At 31.6% G+C, this 18,985-nt stretch overlaps 4 protein-coding genes and 2 long non-coding RNA genes across 8 annotated transcripts; 4 read left to right on the top strand and 2 right to left on the bottom strand.

The window, feature by feature from the left end:
- The first annotated feature begins 5 nt into the window (after positions 1–5).
- Positions 6–1,128, top strand: LOC139095181 (small ribosomal subunit protein eS10B-like). Its single transcript, XM_070646455.1, has 4 exons — positions 6–71; positions 431–638; positions 702–933; positions 996–1,128. The coding sequence occupies exons 2-4, from the start codon at positions 439–441 to the stop codon at positions 1,029–1,031; spliced, it is 468 nt and encodes a 155-aa protein (XP_070502556.1). The 5' UTR covers positions 6–71; positions 431–438; the 3' UTR covers positions 1,032–1,128.
- A 191-nt stretch (positions 1,129–1,319) lies between these two features.
- On the top strand, positions 1,320–2,045 carry LOC139095198 (RING finger protein 141-like). Its single transcript, XM_070646479.1, has one exon. The coding sequence runs from the start codon at positions 1,320–1,322 to the stop codon at positions 2,043–2,045; it is 726 nt and encodes a 241-aa protein (XP_070502580.1).
- Positions 2,046–2,149: 104 nt separating this feature from the next.
- On the bottom strand, positions 2,150–4,610 carry LOC139095183 (protein SPT2 homolog). The gene is given in 6 exon segments (XM_070646457.1): positions 2,150–2,169; positions 2,278–2,462; positions 2,534–2,660; positions 2,929–3,067; positions 3,070–4,386; positions 4,457–4,610. Coding segments are annotated over 6 exon segments (1,848 nt in total). The 5' UTR covers positions 4,517–4,610.
- A 116-nt stretch (positions 4,611–4,726) lies between these two features.
- LOC139095182 (uncharacterized) lies at positions 4,727–5,182 on the bottom strand. The gene is made up of 2 exons (XR_011544837.1): positions 5,023–5,182; positions 4,727–4,957 (listed from the first exon to the last, which is right to left on the bottom strand). It is a non-coding gene; the product is annotated as an uncharacterized lncRNA (long non-coding RNA).
- A 132-nt stretch (positions 5,183–5,314) lies between these two features.
- On the top strand, positions 5,315–7,111 carry LOC139095180 (CXXC-type zinc finger protein 1-like). Its single transcript, XM_070646454.1, has 3 exons — positions 5,315–5,472; positions 5,530–6,167; positions 6,233–7,111. Exons 1-3 carry the CDS (start codon positions 5,449–5,451, stop codon positions 6,966–6,968), a joined length of 1,398 nt encoding a protein of 465 aa, XP_070502555.1. The 5' UTR covers positions 5,315–5,448; the 3' UTR covers positions 6,969–7,111.
- Positions 7,112–10,122: 3,011 nt separating this feature from the next.
- Positions 10,123–17,775, top strand: LOC139095199 (uncharacterized). 3 transcript variants are annotated; one of them, XR_011544840.1, is made up of 4 exons: positions 10,123–10,199; positions 14,518–14,637; positions 15,074–16,043; positions 17,298–17,775. It is a non-coding gene; the product is annotated as an uncharacterized lncRNA (long non-coding RNA). The 3 variants fall into 3 exon arrangements; XR_011544838.1 differs by having other exon boundaries at positions 10,130–10,305; XR_011544839.1 differs by having other exon boundaries at positions 10,130–10,305; positions 14,518–14,649.
- The last annotated feature ends 1,210 nt before the right edge of the window (positions 17,776–18,985 follow it).

Raw genomic sequence — 18,985 nt, 5'->3', positions numbered from 1 at the left:
TAGATGCGAAAATGATGCTCGTTCTTTTCTCTTCCGAATATTAAAACGTGAAGATATTCATATTAAATAAAGTGAGTTTTTGATGATTTTCACCACTCAAAATGCAGATTCTTTAGTTAAATATCGCGGATAACTAAGGGTTGATTAGTGTAGAAATGGAATTAGGCCCAAACTTGGCCAGAAACATGATAAAAATTGAAATTAAACAATTTATTTTGTGCAATAAAAAAATATTTTCATATAAATTTTGTGTACAATGAAAAATTGTTAATTCCACTACAATTAACATAATGTTGAAATGATATTTAATACCTCCCATGTTAGTTCCATAAGATTATGCATTTTGAATTGTGAAATATGTTAAATTCGGCAAAATTTCAGTAAAAATTGACGTCTAACCTTATATTTTGTGTTAATTTAAATATTTTAGCAAGCACCATGTTTATGCCAAAAGCTCATAAGGTGGCAATCTATGAACATCTCTTCAAAGAAGGTGTTCTTGTAGCCCAAAAGGATTTCCATGCTCCAAGCCATCCAGAACTTGAGACCGTACCAAATCTTCATGTCATCAAAACTATGCAATCACTTAAGTCAAGAAATCTTGTTAAGGAACAATTTGCATGGAGACATTATTACTGGTAAGCATATATACATTAATTTTGATATATGGATGTCATCAGTTAGTGAATTATGATTTTTAGGTACCTCACAAATGAAGGAATTGAATACCTTAGACAATACCTTCACTTGCCACCAGAAATCGTTCCATCAACATTGAAGCGTACAACACGCTCAGACACAGCTCGTCCACGCGCTGCCCCACGTTCCGAAGGTCCAAAATCAGGCGAAGATCGTCAAGCTTACAGACGTGCCCCAGGAACATCATCAGACAAGAAGGCCGATGTTGGTGCTGGTGCTGCCGATATTGAATTGGTATGTCTATACTCTTTCTCTAGTAAACATTCTTATTTATATTTGATTTTTATTGTTTACAGCGCGGAGGATTCGGTCGTGGATCACGTCCCCAATAAGTTTATGGATATACATCTAAGAGTATCTATAAAATTGTGTTAAAATTACATGAATAAACCATAAAAACATCAAAAAAGGTTTTTAACATAAACTTGATTCTGCATCTTTTTTTATTGAGTATGTGTTTCGTGGACAGTCTATTTTTTTCAGTATCTCCATACATTAGTCATGCGAATAATTTTCTACTTCAATTGTTTACTTGCTGTGCTGATATAAAGAAACGTAATTTGATAGAAGTGAAGAAAAAAAATAATTTTTAGAATAGGAACTGCAATTTAACGGATATAATGGGACAATCACAGACATCGGCATGCAAAGACTTCATTCCGGACACAATCGATACAATTCAATTCCAAATTAAGAAACATTCAAAGATTTTCTCAGACCTCAACGACTTAACATATGAAAATTTTAAGGAAAGCATAGACGAGTTAAATGAATTATCTAGAAAATGTATTGATAAGGACGGCAATCAGTTGGTATTTGCGATAAATAAGGGATCTGATCAGTTCCATTTTTTATGGAAGGCAACAATAAAAATTGCCTGCGTTTCAATTAATCCTGAATCGAGAGCTATTTCTAATATAAAGATGATAAATTTAAAGCAGTTCCTTCACATTTTCAACACAATGGTTACTAATCTCGAAGCAATTGAGGCTATTGAAGAGCGACAACGATCAGCTAGTTCCAGTCCGGCAAATTTCTATCCATCAAGCATATTAAATCAACTCAACAATGATCCAAAGTTTACATTCAATGAATCTGATGATGACTATCTTGATGAATGCATAATTTGTCTAGAACGTAAACCTGACGTAATTCTCTCATGCCTTCATAGTTTCTGTGCACCATGTATAGAGCAATGGAATGAAGGCAAAAAGAATTGTCCAATTTGTGATGATAAGCTACAGAGTACAAAGGATTCGTGGGTGCAATTGGAAATTCCCGATGCTGACGAGATCAACGAAGAGATTGTTAATCAGTTGCAGAAAATAACGACTGATGGAAAGTAATTTAATTAAACCCAAAGATATTAAAAATGTGTCAAACACAAACTTTATGCTGTATTAAAATCTATTTCATTAATGTTAAAAATTTATTTCAAAATATTAAATTATTAAAATAATTCATAAATCACTGTTATCGTAAATATAATTAAACAAGAATTAAATAATGGTAAAAAGAGCATACATAACATAAAATGGTCCCAATGTCTTAAAAAATTCAACTTTTGAAGCTTAAAACCTTTTTTTATTCTAATTTTTCTCCTTTTTTTCTTCATCATTTGCTTTCGTTTAATTTCTTCAGCCTCCATTCTCATGTCCTCTAGATCCTCCTGCAGACCTAACTTTTTACTAATAAATTCTTCTCGCATGACTGTCCTGTAATCAGATTCCATTTCTCGGTCGTCAAAATCTTCATCGCGATACCTAAAAATGTAAATTTTTGGAATAAGTAATTTGCTTCAAGACATGCATATCAATGTATTTAAATTACGTACCTAGACTTATCATATCCAAAGATCTTTTGAATTTCGCTCGAATAATCATCACATACGTCATCATCGTCGATGAAATCATCCATTTCTGAGTCATACTCTGAATCTGAGTCCTCGTCCTCAATGCGACCTATATAAATATTGACAGTAAAATTTAATTAATAATTTATAAAGGAACTAAACAGTTGCGCATTTTTTGAAGTTATATAACGGACATTTTATATTTAAGAACTCAACGGTTTTCAAAAATTCAAAAAAAGTTCAAAATTTGAACTTTGATTTTCAAAATTTTGAATTCCGTTACAATTTTTAAAAAGTTCATTGCACAAGTAGTACAAAGTGCAATACTTTAGGTTGCATAAACTTCAAAAATAAGGAACAAAAAATAATACACTTACGTTTGACTGGCATTTTCATGCCACGTGGTGGCTCTTTGAATCGTCTAACGTCTTTTGGTGGAAATTCACGTGTCCTCATTAAGTCTCTAGGTGGAAATTCGCGAGATCGCATCAAGTCCTTAGGTGGAAAATCTCTCGACTTTTGTGGTTCCTTCGATGGGGTAGTCGAGATTTATCGACTTTGCCATTCATTGTACTAGAACTGCCACTTTTTGGCATTGGAGGTGGCATTTTTGAGCTACTTGGCATGATGCCTTTTTGTTTCATTCCACTTCCATTCACTTGTGGCTTTGACGATGATTGTGGCACTTGTTGCTTCTGTTGAACTTTTGAGGATATTGGCGATGAATTTGAAGACCTTTCATCTTTTTTAATTAAGGCATCACGAAGTTTTGAGCCAGACGACGGTGGACTTGCTGACGATTTTGAAGAAATTGGTTTACTAGATTTACTGACAGGAACTTTACTATCACTTTTCTCAAGTCGCTTGTCATTTGATGGCAATTTTTGAGGCGTTTTATCACTATTATTATTTCGATCCTGTTTCGATGGATCATTAAGTCTTGGTATTGCACCTAATTTAGGAATTTTATTCATTGCTCCATTTCCTTTGAGCTTTCCTTTTCTAGCAGCTTCAAGTTCTTCCAGTTCTCTTTTCTCTTTCATTGTTAATAATCTTTCCGGTTCCTTTTTGGTTGGCATATCTATGATTATATCCTCATGTTGCTTCTGCTCAGCAAGTTTAAGTAGCTGATTAAAATCAACAATTGGTGCTGCCCGAAGTTTTGGTTTGGACTTATCTGCTGGCGGTGCACTCTTTGGAGACTCGTACTTTTCATACTTAACTTTACTTTTAGAACTTGATGAGCTTTTAGTGGGAGTTGTAGATGATGATTGTGCTGGCGGTGCGAAGGCTGACTTTTTACTGGCTGAAAGTTGACTACTACCTTCACCCTTAATTTTAGATACTCTTTGTCTATGACCAGTTTTTATATGATATTCATCTCCTTCTTCTTGATTATTAGCTACTTGATTATTGGCATTGCTTTTTGATTTCTTCGGATTCATGAATTTCTCGAATTTATCCTCTGTTGGCATTTTTTTGTACTGTTCCATAAGCTTTAAATATATAGCTTCACTGGATTTATTCTCAAATCCATAATCGTCATCATCACCAATGCTCTTTTCAAGTGTTATTTCTGTATTTTCGTCTAGTTCTTTATCGCCTGTATAAAATTTCTTACTGGATTTAATAACTTTTAATGTCTTTTCAATCTTTCTTTGTTCCTTTGGATCTCTACGTGCCATTAATTCCAGTTTCTTCTCACGAGCCTCTCGAATCTTCTCTTCTTCCTCGATTTTTTGCTTTTCAAGAAATTTTCGGATTCCGGATGACAATTTTTTCTCTTTAGTCGTCTTTTTCGGAGCATCAAACTTTGTTTTATAATAATTGCTACTCTATAATGCACAAAACATATGGATGTTAAGGATAAATTAGAAAGTTTAATTAGGTGATATTAAATTTTACCCGATCATTAGGTCCAGCGACATTTTGCTTCGCTGCATTTATAATTGAATGGAAATCCATGATATATACTAGTTGGGAAACTGTTTTAATTAACAATTTCTACACGAAAAACTAGATATTTCGTAAATTTACCAGGAGAATAATTATTGATGAAATAAAAATAAAAAAACACTGCTAAACGCACTCACAGCAAATTCAAAAATACTGAAATGGATCAAGTACGTTGCGCTAAATATCATCAAGTTCAGGTAATTTATTGTCCAATAATAGTTTCCATGAAGAAAAAAAATCTTTATTTACATAATATAATAACTAAATACAGTGATTAGCACGAGATACAGGTAGTATTTTTATGAATTAATTAATCTGGATGATGCATAAATTTTTTAACGCGCTCTTCTATTATCAAATATAATGCTTGATGTGGATATAAGTCTTTCCTTTCTTCAGGCTTAACAAGTGCGTCCATATCCTGCAACTTCTTCCATCCAACATGAACCACTAGAAATTTTATTAATAAATCCCAAATTATTATGCATTCGATGGATATTTTTTTGGATTCTTACGTGCAAGAGTCGGTACCATGACTATTGTGACTAGCCATCGGCTGATAAAGCCTGGATTCTTTGTCATTATTGCCAAATATTGCTTAAAATCTCAAGTTTAATTAGTTAAATTGTAATGTTTTTATATTTGCACAATTTCCTTCGTTATTTCAGAATAAAATCTGACGACCGAGTAATACAGTACTAAATTACCTTCCTCACACAGGTAGTCGAAATTGTAAATTAAAATGAACCTGATTTTGTTCTTCTAAATCTCATTTAAATTTGATATCTAATGATTACACATGTAGTTACAAACAGCTACCTAAAGCATCAATAAAATGAGAATAAGTTTGCAACCAAAACAACGACAAGCAACAGTTGTGTGTTGCTCGGAAGTTTGTTTACATCAGAATTCCTATGAAAATTTGTCAGAAATAATTAATTATGGATTCTAAGAAATTTAAGACGGTAAGCTTGTTAATAATAATGTTAATTGTAGTATAACTAATAAATGCACATCCACAGAAAGAAGAAATAGCAAAAGAATTCGACAATTTGCCAGAAAGAAAAAGTAAAATTGCAACAATTTTAAAGGAAGAAAATGTCGCTTATTGCATCTGTCGATCATCAAAGCCTGGATTTATGATATGTTGTGATTTCTGTGAAGAATGGTATCATGGAGACTGTATTGGAATTAGTGAAAAGGAATCTAAAAGTATTAAGAAATATTACTGCGATCGTTGTAAGGCTGATGATCCAACGCTAAAGACACTTTTTAAACCAGCAACAACAAGCCAGCAGTCGACTTCACAGAATGTCACTCAATCAGCAGATAATCTGAAAAAGAAAAAGGATAAGGATGCAAGATGTGGAAATTGTGAAGGATGTCGATCAAAAATGATGGGGAAGAAAGGAAAGTGCGAGAAGCGACTCAGCTCTTATCAACTATCAAAGAAAAAGGACAAAAAGATTAAAGAAGGAAGAATTAAGAAGAGAAAACGCTCAGTAACACCAGAACTTGTTATTAATCCAGCGTTAGAAGGTCCAAGACATTGCTTAGGTCCTGAATGTCGCTATACAGCTCGTCCACAATCAAAATATTGCTCTGATATTTGTGGAATGAAGCTTGCTAGCAACAGAATATTCCAGATCTTACCAACAAGGTATATCCAAAAATAACTCTAATATCCTTACTTTATAACTAATGTTTGTATCTTTTAATAAATAGAATTCAAGAATGGTCTACGCCAAGTATTGCAACTGAACAGAACAAGAAGTCACTAGAAAAGAATCGAGCGAAGCAGCAAATCGTTCGAGCAACATTAATGGAACTGGATAAGAGACATCGAGAATTAGACTTGATTGTTGAAACAGCAAGACAATGCACATTGGAAGAAAATGCTAAAGACAGGGAAGTTGATGTTGAGGATGAATCAAGCATGTATTGTGTAACATGTGGTCATGAAATTCATGCAAGGACTGCGATTAGGCACATGGAACGTTGCTTTAACAAGTACGAAAGTCAAGCAAGTTTTGGGAGTATTTTCAAAACCAGAATCGAAGGGAATTCCATGTTTTGTGACTTCTATAATGTTGTCAACAAGACATACTGTAAAAGACTACGAGTATTATGTCCTGAGCATAGTAAAGATCCAAAAGTAACAGACACTGATGTTTGTGGATGTCCATTAACGAAAAATGTATTCGAATTGATTGGAGAGTTTTGTCGTGCTCCAAAAAAGTCATGCTTCAAACATTATTGCTGGGAAAAAATCAGAAGAGCTGAAATAGATCTGGAAAGAGTAAGACAATGGATGAAAATGGACGAGCTGGTTGAGCAAGAAAGACAAATTAAGCAGGCAATGGCATCTAGATCTGGTCTTATGGGTCTGTTGCTTCACAGCAGTTATGATCATGAAAGAATGGAAAGAATTGCTCGAATGCAAGCGAAAGAGAAGCATTAGTGGATGAAAAACATTAGGTTTAAGACATAAAACATTGACAAAACATTGATGTCCTCATTTTAATCTTAGCATTAAAAATAAACAGCAAGTTTAGATTTTTTGGTACAAAAAATAAATCGTAGGATTTAAATTTAATTCCAACATTTCAAAGATATTTTAAATTAACTTTCCTGTCTTGTCAGTGCCTTTTCAGCATAAAACATTAAACAAGAAGAATTTTTAATATTTGAGAATATAAATTACATCTGATTATCGTCCCATCTTTTGCTTTATATGTCTGATGTTTTTGTAAATTGCATGCTATAAAAGGATTTATGAAGGATAACAACCCGTCTATTAATCACTCGGAAAAATTTAAATGGTTTTTGATGGCATTCATTGTTTCCGACCTGCTTTTCAGTAAATGGTTTTGTGGGATGAGGAATAAAACTTTGAAAATCAAATACTAGCAAAAAGGACTAAATCTGGATATACTCTATTGGATATGTTTCATGCTATTCCTAGATGTCACTACTATGCAGAAAGGATGTTCGATATCTCATCATGGACTCAATTATCATGAGAAAATAGAAAAGAGAAGAAGTAATAATAATCACAGACAGTCAAGTATAAAGATGACTAGATATCAACAATAAGAATCATGGCATCAGCATAAATTCGATAATAATGTCAAATACGAAGAAAATTCAATTTCCTTCAAGTGGCCACTTTACATAAATTTCTTCATGTCATAAATGGCACTGAATAAATTCAATCTTGCATTATATCATCAAAAAATCATGCGATTATGATGGAAAGCGTCTGTTTTTGTTATGCTTTTCGTGACTCTGATGGCTCTGATTTATTTTATTCATAATTTTATGAAAGATTCCGAGAAGTTTTTGTCTGTATTTAATTGGATATAAATTGCTGACATTTGTGAATGTAGCGACTGAAGCGAATAATCCATGAAACTTTTGATGGCTTAATGCTGAGATTTAGATTAAGCACATCACATACTTCGATTATTGATGACTGAGATTATAGTTTGAGCTAAATAAATTATGATGGTGTGTGCCTGAGTGCTTTTAAGGGAGGTTTAAGACGTAAAATGATTACTTTTGAAGTAACAGCATATATCCGTCATAACGATCATTTGAGATTTAAATAATATTTATTATATCATAGTTGAAAGCCCCTTTTTAAACGAAAATTCAGTCTGTATTTAAACTCCGAAGAATAAACATGTTTAATTATTATTAGCTACGCTGTACAGCACTTATAAGTTACAGCTAAGCTTATAAAATATATTTTAAGGTATTTTAAGAAGTTAAGCCCGCCAAAGACTGTAAAACATTCTTAATAATTAGTAAATTAGTCAAAATACACGAAAATAAGCAAATAATAAGCAACAAAAATTGCAGCACATCTCCTTAAGAGCTACACGGCTAAACATCTTGAAAAGTCTTCCTTTTTTCCACCCAAAAATAGATCTTCAAAGAACGAAACTCAAGACTGTTCATTCATCTTCTATAATTTAATTAAGATAACTTTTCACAAATAGGGTGTTGATTTCAGCACCAAATCAGCCTTTCTTCTTAGTATGAAATCAAGTAAATCTACGCACACAGGTATTTATAAATATTTTGTTACTCGTTTTTTCCATTAATGAAATAGGAAAATTCATAAGATCTATCAATTTAAGGTTAATTGCTTTAGGAAATTCACTTAAAAAATGAATGATGATCCTTTATTAGCCTTCAAGTACCATAATTAGCTTCAGAGTCAATATCCAATAAACATTTATAGGATCTATAAGTCTTAAATGAGCATCAATATAAAAAGTTTTCTTCTTTTGACTTTTTCCATACTTTTCGGTTCAATGGTTTTTATTCCCAAGGGAGCTCTTCCAATATTGAGCATGTGGAATATATATGTATTGTGCTTGTTATATCTTAATAAAAACAACTTTCTTTCAATGTCATTTCCACATATTTATCTCCATCTATCAATTTGATATCGGCTTCTTAATGTATATTTCTTAGGAAATATTTTTAGGACAATAATAAGCTCTTATCAGGCATGTGTTAATTTTGGAAATAATAATTACAAATTATAACGGTTTTTGTATATTTAAAAATGAAACAGATTTCTGGAGCCTGAATTTTTAACCGATTTTAAAAATTTGAAATTTTAACGTATTTTTGAATTTTAAAATGTCAACGGTTATTTACAATTTGAAATTTCGATGATTTTTTACAAAAATTCGAATTTTTCGTGGTTTTTAAAGATTTGCCAAATTAAAATTAAAGCTATTAGTTTAAAAGCCTACCTTATTCAGCAAAAAATATATTAAATCAATTTGAAATTGATATATACCTAATCTAACCTAATTTCAATTGTGCTGATTCATAAAATAGGATATTGCAAAGTTTAATGACATTTTTTTCACTCCTTCATTTATCACTTGAAATACAACGCCATCCAATCCAATATACAGCATAAGAATCTTGTTTATAAATCTCTTCACATACATTATATTTCTGTTGATGATAAAGCACATTAACTTTCTTGGTCAATCATGTACACATGTGTGAGATAATGGCTAAAGTGAACGAACATCGGCGGCAGCAGTTGTGCTGTACAAAAAAAGAAAAAGAAAATTGTTGAGGACAAATCCTTCAAAAATCCTTTATATATATAAATTTAAAAAAATATAAAAAATGAGTGGAAAGAGCATAGCAAGCAGTGTATAAAGGTTATGTAATATAGTTTATATCCCTCCAGAAATATACAGAGTATTGTGCCTGACAATGAATGGAAAGTGAAAGTCATTCATTCATCAACAGTATGAAACAGAGCTTCTCATATGGCTGAACGACAGAAAAATGGTTTATTGGATGAATAGTAGCAGTGGCAGTAAAGAGGATATGACTCGACGGTGGAAATGAGTGTGGGAAAATGTAAAGAAAAATTGAAAAACAGTAAATTTCCGTCTTTATGCTGAGAGACTCTCATTTTTGAACAATTCTCTCTCATCCTAGTCAGTTCCTCTCTTTCAAAAAAATATGTATCGAGTCTTAGGCAAGTGAGTACACAAAATAATATCGAGGAAAACGGCAAAAATAATCGGAAAAATTTTCCTCTCATATTGTCAGTTATTCTTACGACGGTATCGGAATTGGTCGCATAAAATAATATCAGAAAAGTAGGAAATATAAAGAAGAAATCAGTTCCTTCTGGTTCTGGCTAGTAAGTGATAAAAAAAAGAATATTTCTTTTCCTTTATGTTGCTAAAATTCGTAAAATGAGATTGAGATGAAGGAACGGAAAGACTTGAAGTGGTAACAAAAAAAAAGTAAGAAAATAAAATAAACTTTTCCCATTAAAAGCACACACAGTGGCAAGAAGGAATCTCGAAGAAAGATAAAAAAGAGAAAAGAATTTGCTTCTTTATGTCTATTGTCTATTAACGCAATTATTTCATTTGCTTCCTTCTTTCACTTGGAACAATAAGGAACAAAAAGAATGCAAATAAATAATTTGCAGTTGGATGTGATGAAATGCCTTTGACATTGAATTAGAAAAGTGAATAATTTAGTCTGTGTCTTGTGAGTGAGACTTGGATGAAAAAAAGGTGGAATAAGAAGCATAAAAAATAATGTAATCGAAAAGTTTGGTATTCTTGTGAAAATACTTACCATTTATTTCTGAGGAAATAAAATTAATTCCACCGGTTTGAGGAAAGTTTTATTTCCTCTCGTTAACTTTGGATCGCCTTTTTCTTCTCATTCTGTATGTCATGTGCGTTTTATATTTGAATGGACTGAATTTGATGAAAATAAAAAAGGTGGAAATATTCAGTATTTAGTGAATGACACATGGAGGAAATTGTTCTATTATAATAAAGAACTTTTGTGTGATTCTAGAAGCTGAACTAAGAGGATATAGTTAATGGATGTTTAGGAAAGTTGTTGGGTAACTTGTACATTTTGTGGAATATTTTTGTGAATGGAGAAAACTGGTGAAAGAGATTAATTTAATGCTGTCCTTTTAAGGTTCATATACTTACGGAATGCTAATGACTCGATACCCGAATGGACAAAAATACGATAGAACTAGACATCAAGTTACCATCAAATAGTTATAACAATTGTTGTTCATTCTGGATAGTTTCTGTCCAAAATTCAATCAAAAATTAAAAAATCATTATAAAAGGGGTCAATAACTATGATTGCTGCAAATATAAAATTTGAATCTAAAATAACCGTTACAATAGAAAAAGTTTCAAAAAATCGCAAAAATTCAATAATTTTAAGTTATTCACTTACCCTTTAAAATCATCAAAGCAACAAATATTTAGCACAGCCCACTTAGCTTTAAATTTCCCAGAAATTCTTCCAAGAATATTACTTCAAACAATTTACATTTGCTTCATTAAGCTATTAAAATTTTCGTACGGTTGTATTTCTTCCTTAAAAACCTTCAAAGAAGTCATTCAACTTCCATCAACTTGACTTTCCTTTCTTCTCAGAGAAAAAGATGGAAATTAATTGAGTGCAAATAAAAACAAAATTTATTTTTTGATAATACACAATATTTTGGTAGCAAGTAATAAATATTCATTATAATAACTCAAAACTCGAAGAAGGGTACGGCTAAATGCTTCTTTTGTAATTAAGGGCTTATTTAAGATGAAATATTAATCAAAAATGAAATATTCACCGTGAATTTATTTCGCGATAAAACGAGAATTAACTTAGCTACGGAAGGAGTAGCAAAATATTGACAATAGACGTAGCAGGTGAAAGGCAAATTGACCCGAGCGATAGTTTATGTTGAGAATATGCCAACGGTTATTTTATATTCAAATTGTATGAAACTACAATTAGTTGATTTTCCCCTTTTCTAGTTGTTAGTCCCCTTCATATTAATATTAAGTTTGTTTTCTAACTTCAAACAATAAAATTCATGCTTTCTTAAATTTCTAAGAGGGTTCAGTTCCTCCTTCCTAAGAACTAACAATTGAAGTCCTCACTTCTCAAGAAAATATCCTGAAACTTCCTTTTAATTCAAGTCAATCATACCTTCACTTGAAATTCTACTCCTTACGCTACAGAAACAAGTTAGTAAGCCTTTTCTTAGAAGAACTAATCTTTATTATTCTATCAACCAGACGTAAAACAATACATCATATTGTTGAGAATCATCCAATTATAGTCAATTCTATTGCTTTTCATCTTCGTTCAGAATTTTCTTTCAATTTTGAAGTTCAAAGACTAAAAGTTGTCGAGAATAGACAGCGGAAGTTAATAAAATTTGTAAAATATAGAAACAAAATACACAAAAAGTCTTGAAATAAAATTTGAAATTTATAAAGGAAGGAAGAGCTCCGTGACAAGCTTAGCATTCTCTAAATATAGATATTTCGACAACTAGAAAAGCTTTTAAGGATTCCTTCTTCATACAAAACAAGAAGGTAAGACTTGGAACATTTTTCAAGTTATTTAAGAAGTCAGATCTGAAATGAAAACTTCATCAATTTTTAAGTTTATGGAATTCTTTTTCTCGTCTGATTCAAACTGATTTTCAGACAAAGACAAAGTTTTTCTCTTTTGTTTGAGCAATACAATGAGTTGTTCTGAATTTTTATAAATCACTTCTATTCTTAATGAGATTTCATTTCTCTGTATTTTATAAGCACATTTGCAGGATAGTTTTAGATGCAGTTTAATCATGACATTTGTGTATTTTAAAATAAAAAAACTGTAAATTCACTCAGATGAAGTTTTCTAATTATTCATAGAATGTGTTAAAGTTCATGACAATAGCTTGTTTATAGCACGAACTTGATAAAAATGAAGTCATTTAGGTGAAATATTAAAACTCATCCTTAAGTCTTTGCAAAAGAAAAGAGTGCAGATTCATATTCGGTCCGATAATTAAAACAAAGCAGGCGTAATTTAGTTTAAATCTAGAGCAGCACTGCTTAGTTGTCGCGCTGATGGCAAGACTGGAATTGAACTGTCTACTCAGTTTGTCAGTCTTTTCGACAAATTCTAAAGCATTCCTTAAACAGAAACCTAATCTTCAGACTGACAATCTACCCTGTCACTCCAGAGGCCACTTCGCTACGCCACCACAATATTAATTTTCATTTCTCAAAGTTTTTAACATTTTGTCAACAAGTATTTGTTCATGAGCATTAAAATTCCAATGAATTTAATTTGTGTTGAGCAAACTCATGTTGAGACATACTTTTTCAAACTTTTGTGTCATACTTTCAAGGTTCAAAAAAAGTAACCTTAGAGTTTCGCCTGCAGTAATGACTTGAATTGTTTTGACAGTTCAACAAATGAAGTTCATTGGAACACTCAACAGATTTTGTTCTTCAAGGTACTTTTGTTCCTGTATTCTTATGCTTATTGCTTTGCTTTTAAATATCATCAAAGTACTTTGAACATATTTATTGACGATTTTATTTTTCTGTGTAAATACCCTGAATCTATACTGTGTTTATTGCTTTTTATGGGAAAATTCATGTCTTTTGAGATAATCTGGATGATCTGGAATGTAAAGAGAGTGAATTATAGACTGAATATAAAGGAATGTTTATGTTTCTATATGGAATTGCAAGTCTGCTTCCGAGAAAGTTAGTTTGATTCTCATCTTACTTACTAACTTTGCTGGATGTACAGATCATCTGTGATCCATGGTTTCTCTCAGTTGGCGTCTAAAACTGGATCTATCTGCTGGCTGCCTCACATCAGGAACTAAATATTTCCAAATATACATCCAATCATTTCTAATAATCAATCGAGTTACTGTCGATATGGCCAAAAAACTCAAATATTCTACTGCATTCTGCAAATATTCATGACATTGATAGAAATCCCTTCCAAAAATATAAAAAAGAGTATAGATTGCCAAATAAATAACTCACAACAATAGAGTTCATCATAAAACAAATTGCATTTGATGCAGGAACATGAAATAAATTTTAGATCACAGCACTCAATAATGTATTCCATTCAGAAGAATTCCGAATTTCTAATCAAAAAATATTTTCAATATTCCATGAAAAATGAAGCACACAAATACAGCCATGCTTCATTCCCCCCCATGGATGCCAAGCTTCTCATTATTCATCACGCAAAATCTAATTATGGTGAAAATAAAATAATTTAATTAAGTCGCTGGAAATGGTGATGGAAAAACTTGTTAAATTTTATTAGAACATTAACCTGAAAATGAGTCTCACACACAGCATTAGTAAAAAAAAGGAGATCCAATAAAAGTGTCATCGACGTCTAATGAATTCTGTCGAATTGAATTTCAATCGAACTTTTTGAAGCATAAAATTAGATTAAAATCACAGCAATCCTATTAACCATTTTGTGACTTGTTTGAGCAAATAACAAAATTAGATTAAATTTGATAGGCAAGAGTGAGTTTGATGCTTTTTTTATTATTCGATCGATACCTCTCTGCTCTGCCACCTTTTATAATATTAATGATAACACCTACTATAAATTACTAATTATTATTATTATGAATGCTTTGTTCACAGAATTCCTCATCATATCATCATCATTTATGCATTGGGCAATCGATAAACGATTGTAATCATGATCTACAATAGGAAGTGGAGAAGCTTTGTACAGTTCATTCATTACGAATGATAGGAACGGTATGCAATTTAGTAAGGGAACTGTTTATAAATGATGTTCATCAGAAATTTGGCTTTAAAGCTTGACGTCAATTCAAATTTTATGTAAAGTCGACTCTAGTCTAGTCTAGTAAAGTTTAGTCAAATTGAGTCGAGTTGAGTCGAGTCGACTTTCAATTACAAAATCCGAGTATCTCTTCAGTCTGATTTCAGTTCTCTGGAATTCATATAATATCCAGGACTTTCAGGCAGATATCACAAAATTATAGGTTCAGATCCTCCTCCTCCCCTTTTGACACATCCAATTCCTACTCAAAACTAACTCTAACAGGAAAAGAGCATGCTTTTATAGTACAGGAAGACCACTTCGTTACCGAAAAGCAGTCTCTTTGCCTCTTAGGGGAAGCCTTAACTGATGAACGTCATTTATGAACAAACTCCCCAAATGGTTGATTAGGTGAAAGCTATTCAATCGAAATTGATGGTGTATAAACAAAAGAACCAAAAATAGGCACTATTTCTTCCTGTATGTGGAATATTTTGTGAGTGCTTATTTCATTTATTGAGGAAATTTCAAGCAGCATCTAAAAGATATGCGTGCGTAAACCTTTTTTTTGTGCTGTACATAATACATAAAAAAAAATAAATTCAGTTTCATTTTTGCCACTACCGGCAGGAAGTAATGCTTACCAACACTATTGCGTTATGGTACTGAAATATTCATTTATAGAAGGAAACATTTGATCAACAAAAAAAAAAGAAGTGAATGAGAAGGAAGGCATAAAAAAAGAGAAATAAGAAGACGGAACAGTTTGTGCGAACAGAATATCAAATGAAATTTATGTGCGCGTTCTCATACACAATTTTTTCGGTCGGTTTGAGAAAAGGATCTCCAACAGCATCTATGCTGTACAGCAAGTGAATGAAAATAATAATAATAATATTTATAATGGTCAGTGGATCTGTATGTGGCAATTAGCACAAAATAAAAGAGTAAAAAAAAAGTATAGAGGATGTCATTGAATTAGAAATTGAGAATGGCAGTGCGTTGAAAAGGAAGTGAGAATTTAAAAAGAAAATATATATAGTGGCACTGTAAACAATGAGAAAAAATAAACTTGAACGGCAATTAGTTCTTGCTGGTGCTTAAAAAAAAAAGGAAACTCATTGCTGCTTCTACATGTCCGGACAAACTTTCCGTTTATTTAAGTGTAAAACAGAAAAAGGATTTTTTGCTCATGAAGACCATAAATCTTTTGGTATTTGACCAGTGTGTGAAAAGGCACTGAAACTTGTTTTTATTCATCTGTGTGCTTAAATAATTTTTTTACAATTTAACAGTATGTGCTTGTGTCTGTGTGTATTTGTAGAAAATTAAATGAGCTATCATCATCATTAAATGATAGTAGGAAAAACAGTTGTAATCTGTAAGTAGATGACTATGATGCATCTTTTTATGATGATATGGTATGGATAAAGGTTTGAAAGATTCTATTTGGATTGGCTGTCTTGTGGGGTTTTGAGGAGCTTGTAGGGGTGGATTAAGTTGACTATAAGGATGATGCGATTCTAATGGATCTTCCTGACTAGTTTAGAGATTTAGTTAAGACTTGGCATTCGAACAGGGCAAGGCATTCGCTACGTCGTCGTACAAACGGTAAGATATCAAGTTGTCTTAAGGACATCGTGATACTGACGTATTTTTGGACCGGAATATACGGTTCGCGGCATTGTACCGCTCTGGATATCCTGTAAAATCTTATTTATTTCAAACATATTTCTAGCTAGATCAAGCAATCTCTAGAATCCGATAACAGAGGCATTTCCGCCTTAGGAAGCTTTTGTAGTTCAATCTTAACAACTGAACTTAGTATAATAATTTTCCATTAAGGATCTCTATTGGAAACCTTAAAATCTAACTTTGATGCTCTTGTGAACTTTGAAGTAGTATTTCATTTAGTTACTAACCTAAAGTAAGCAACATCCAAATTATTTCTATCTCATCTTAATGCTTGCGGTTTACTTCAAATTCCTTTTCCATGTATTAGCATCCAATAGAAACAAGAATCGCTTTGAAGTTCAATATGAATACAAAAAAATGGAAGCATTACCTAGGAAACCCAGCCCTGATAGCTTTTTTCGAATCTTCATTCCCTTCAAAAGCACATCAATAATTCACATTTTGTGGGAAAAATATGAACATCTGAGAATATTTCTGATATGATTAAGAATTCTGTGTTTGCTTTGTGCCATTTTTCTTCCTAAGAAGATTATCTGATAATCCTAAAGACCCTTTAAATGAATGTACTTCTCTTTTTACTTGGAATTGGATGCTTAAGAGTGCTTGGGAACATAAGAGAGTTGTCATTTAGATAAGGAAACAGTGAGTTTGGCAGTTGTGCTTGCTGTGATATTGGGAAAGTCTGTGAGTTGGATTATAGACTTGTAATGTCTGTAAGTTGGGTAGCTGACGTTGTGTCATCGGGCAGGGACTGAATTCTGAAGTTTAGAATCAAAAATAGCTTCCAAGGAGCTCAAACTAAGAGAGATAATTACTTAAAGCTTAGCGCATTTATATAAAACAAATTCATATCAGAGTAAGCAAAATCAGTTCCAAAACGGATAGAATCTTTCAAATCTAAAGCCTCATACCTGGCTCTACATATAATTCCTTTAATCAGCTTAGTAAAAGTTCCAAAGACAAAGTGAATCCACAAACCATAAAAATTCATAAAATTGAAGATTTCCTTAATCACAGAAAGGAAAATTAAATAAATTATATCATCTAGAACAAGAGCCTTTCTTTGTGTATATTTGTGAATGCTGAAATGGTCTACAATAAAAATTTAAAGTAATTAAACCCAAAATATTATCTTACTTGCTTAATGCCTCTCCATGGAATGTGCAGAACATAAAAAAACATTCAACATTTTTTTTAGTTTCTTCCATCTTTAGTGTATTGTAGTATTAAATGAGGATTACAAATGAAGCATTAAGCAGTGTGGCATACTCGAAAAAAAATATAAAGTTTTTCATGAAAAAAGAATTAAAATTTGTTGTGAAAAAAGCATTAAGCTAAAATTTGCGATAGAACGAGAATTAAACGAGACTTTTTAAGGAGCACAACAACAATAATGGATGAAAAAATGTTAAAATCAGCGACTGTGATATTCGTTTTTGTAAGTCTAGGTAAGTCAACATGAAGATTAAAGCTTAAAAATTACTACTATCATTATTATCATCATTTCCTCTCACCATTTTTGCCTTTTTACTCTGACTTTTGAATGTTATTTTACTTACCGCAATACCATATTTTCAACATCCTACTCACCAACAAATTGCTTTTCCTTTCTCATTGTTCTTTATACCTGACAAATATTTGTCTGAGATAAAGAAGAGAAGAAAAAACTATCAGATTGTGAGGATTAGTATTGGTAGACTTGAAAATATGGCAAATATTTTCATAATCACACAAATTTTCTGTGAAAATTTCTGGGTGTGCCAATGAATAAGCTGATTTTTTGTTTATTTTATGATTTTTATCTACTTTGACTGTTTAACGTTCTTTTTTATTTGAATTATATTTATTACATCATAGTTGTATACCCTTTTGTGTACAAATTTTCAGACTTTCATTAAATTTTGAAGAGTAAACATCGTGTTCTTGGTTTTGTTAATTTTTGTACAGTTTTATTTCATTTAATACAGCAACGAACTGGTAAAGTTATGGTTTATTGGCAATAACAAGTTTTAAGTAAATTACGAAGAATAAACAATATTTTGAACAATAATTCCTTCAAGTTCTTTAAGAAACTAGAAATAATATCAAGAAAAGTAATTTTGATGAATTTTTCCGCCTTCTGCGATTTACTCATAGTAAACAATTAAAATAATAAACAATTTATAGTAAACAATCAAATCTATTAGCACACCCAAAACCAAAACAACAGAAAAACTTGATGGAAAATTTTTTTTTAATCCAGGATTGAATTCATTATCTATGAAATTCCAAAAAAGCATATTTCTCACTTGAGGTTTTCAAATATCTATGCAGAGTAATAGGAAAGAAAATTTTAATGTCCGAAATTTCTTCACCATGAAATTAAATTTCAACAAAATTTTCAAAATGTCTTCAAGAAATTCAAGTTTACCTACCGTGAACAAATAACAACAATTATTCTTTACCATTTGTTTGGCTTTAAGAATCCTTAAATGTTTGGAAAGATAGAATATTTGTGGAATTTGTTAAACAAATAGCAGAAAAATGCGGAGAATGGAAATTTTTATGACAAATCTCCATGTGAATACAACAGCATAATGTTCACCTGAAGCTGTAGAAACGACTTTTTTTGAGTTTATTTGTGAAAAC

This window comes from Chironomus tepperi, unplaced genomic scaffold, assembly GCF_022539635.2.
Source record: "Chironomus tepperi strain 1889 unplaced genomic scaffold, CSIRO-AGI_Ctep_v1 contig_363, whole genome shotgun sequence".
NCBI lineage: Eukaryota > Metazoa > Arthropoda > Insecta > Diptera > Chironomidae > Chironomus > Chironomus tepperi.
Note: the sequence above shows the minus strand (reverse complement) of the source record. Positions and strands in the feature narration are given on the sequence as shown.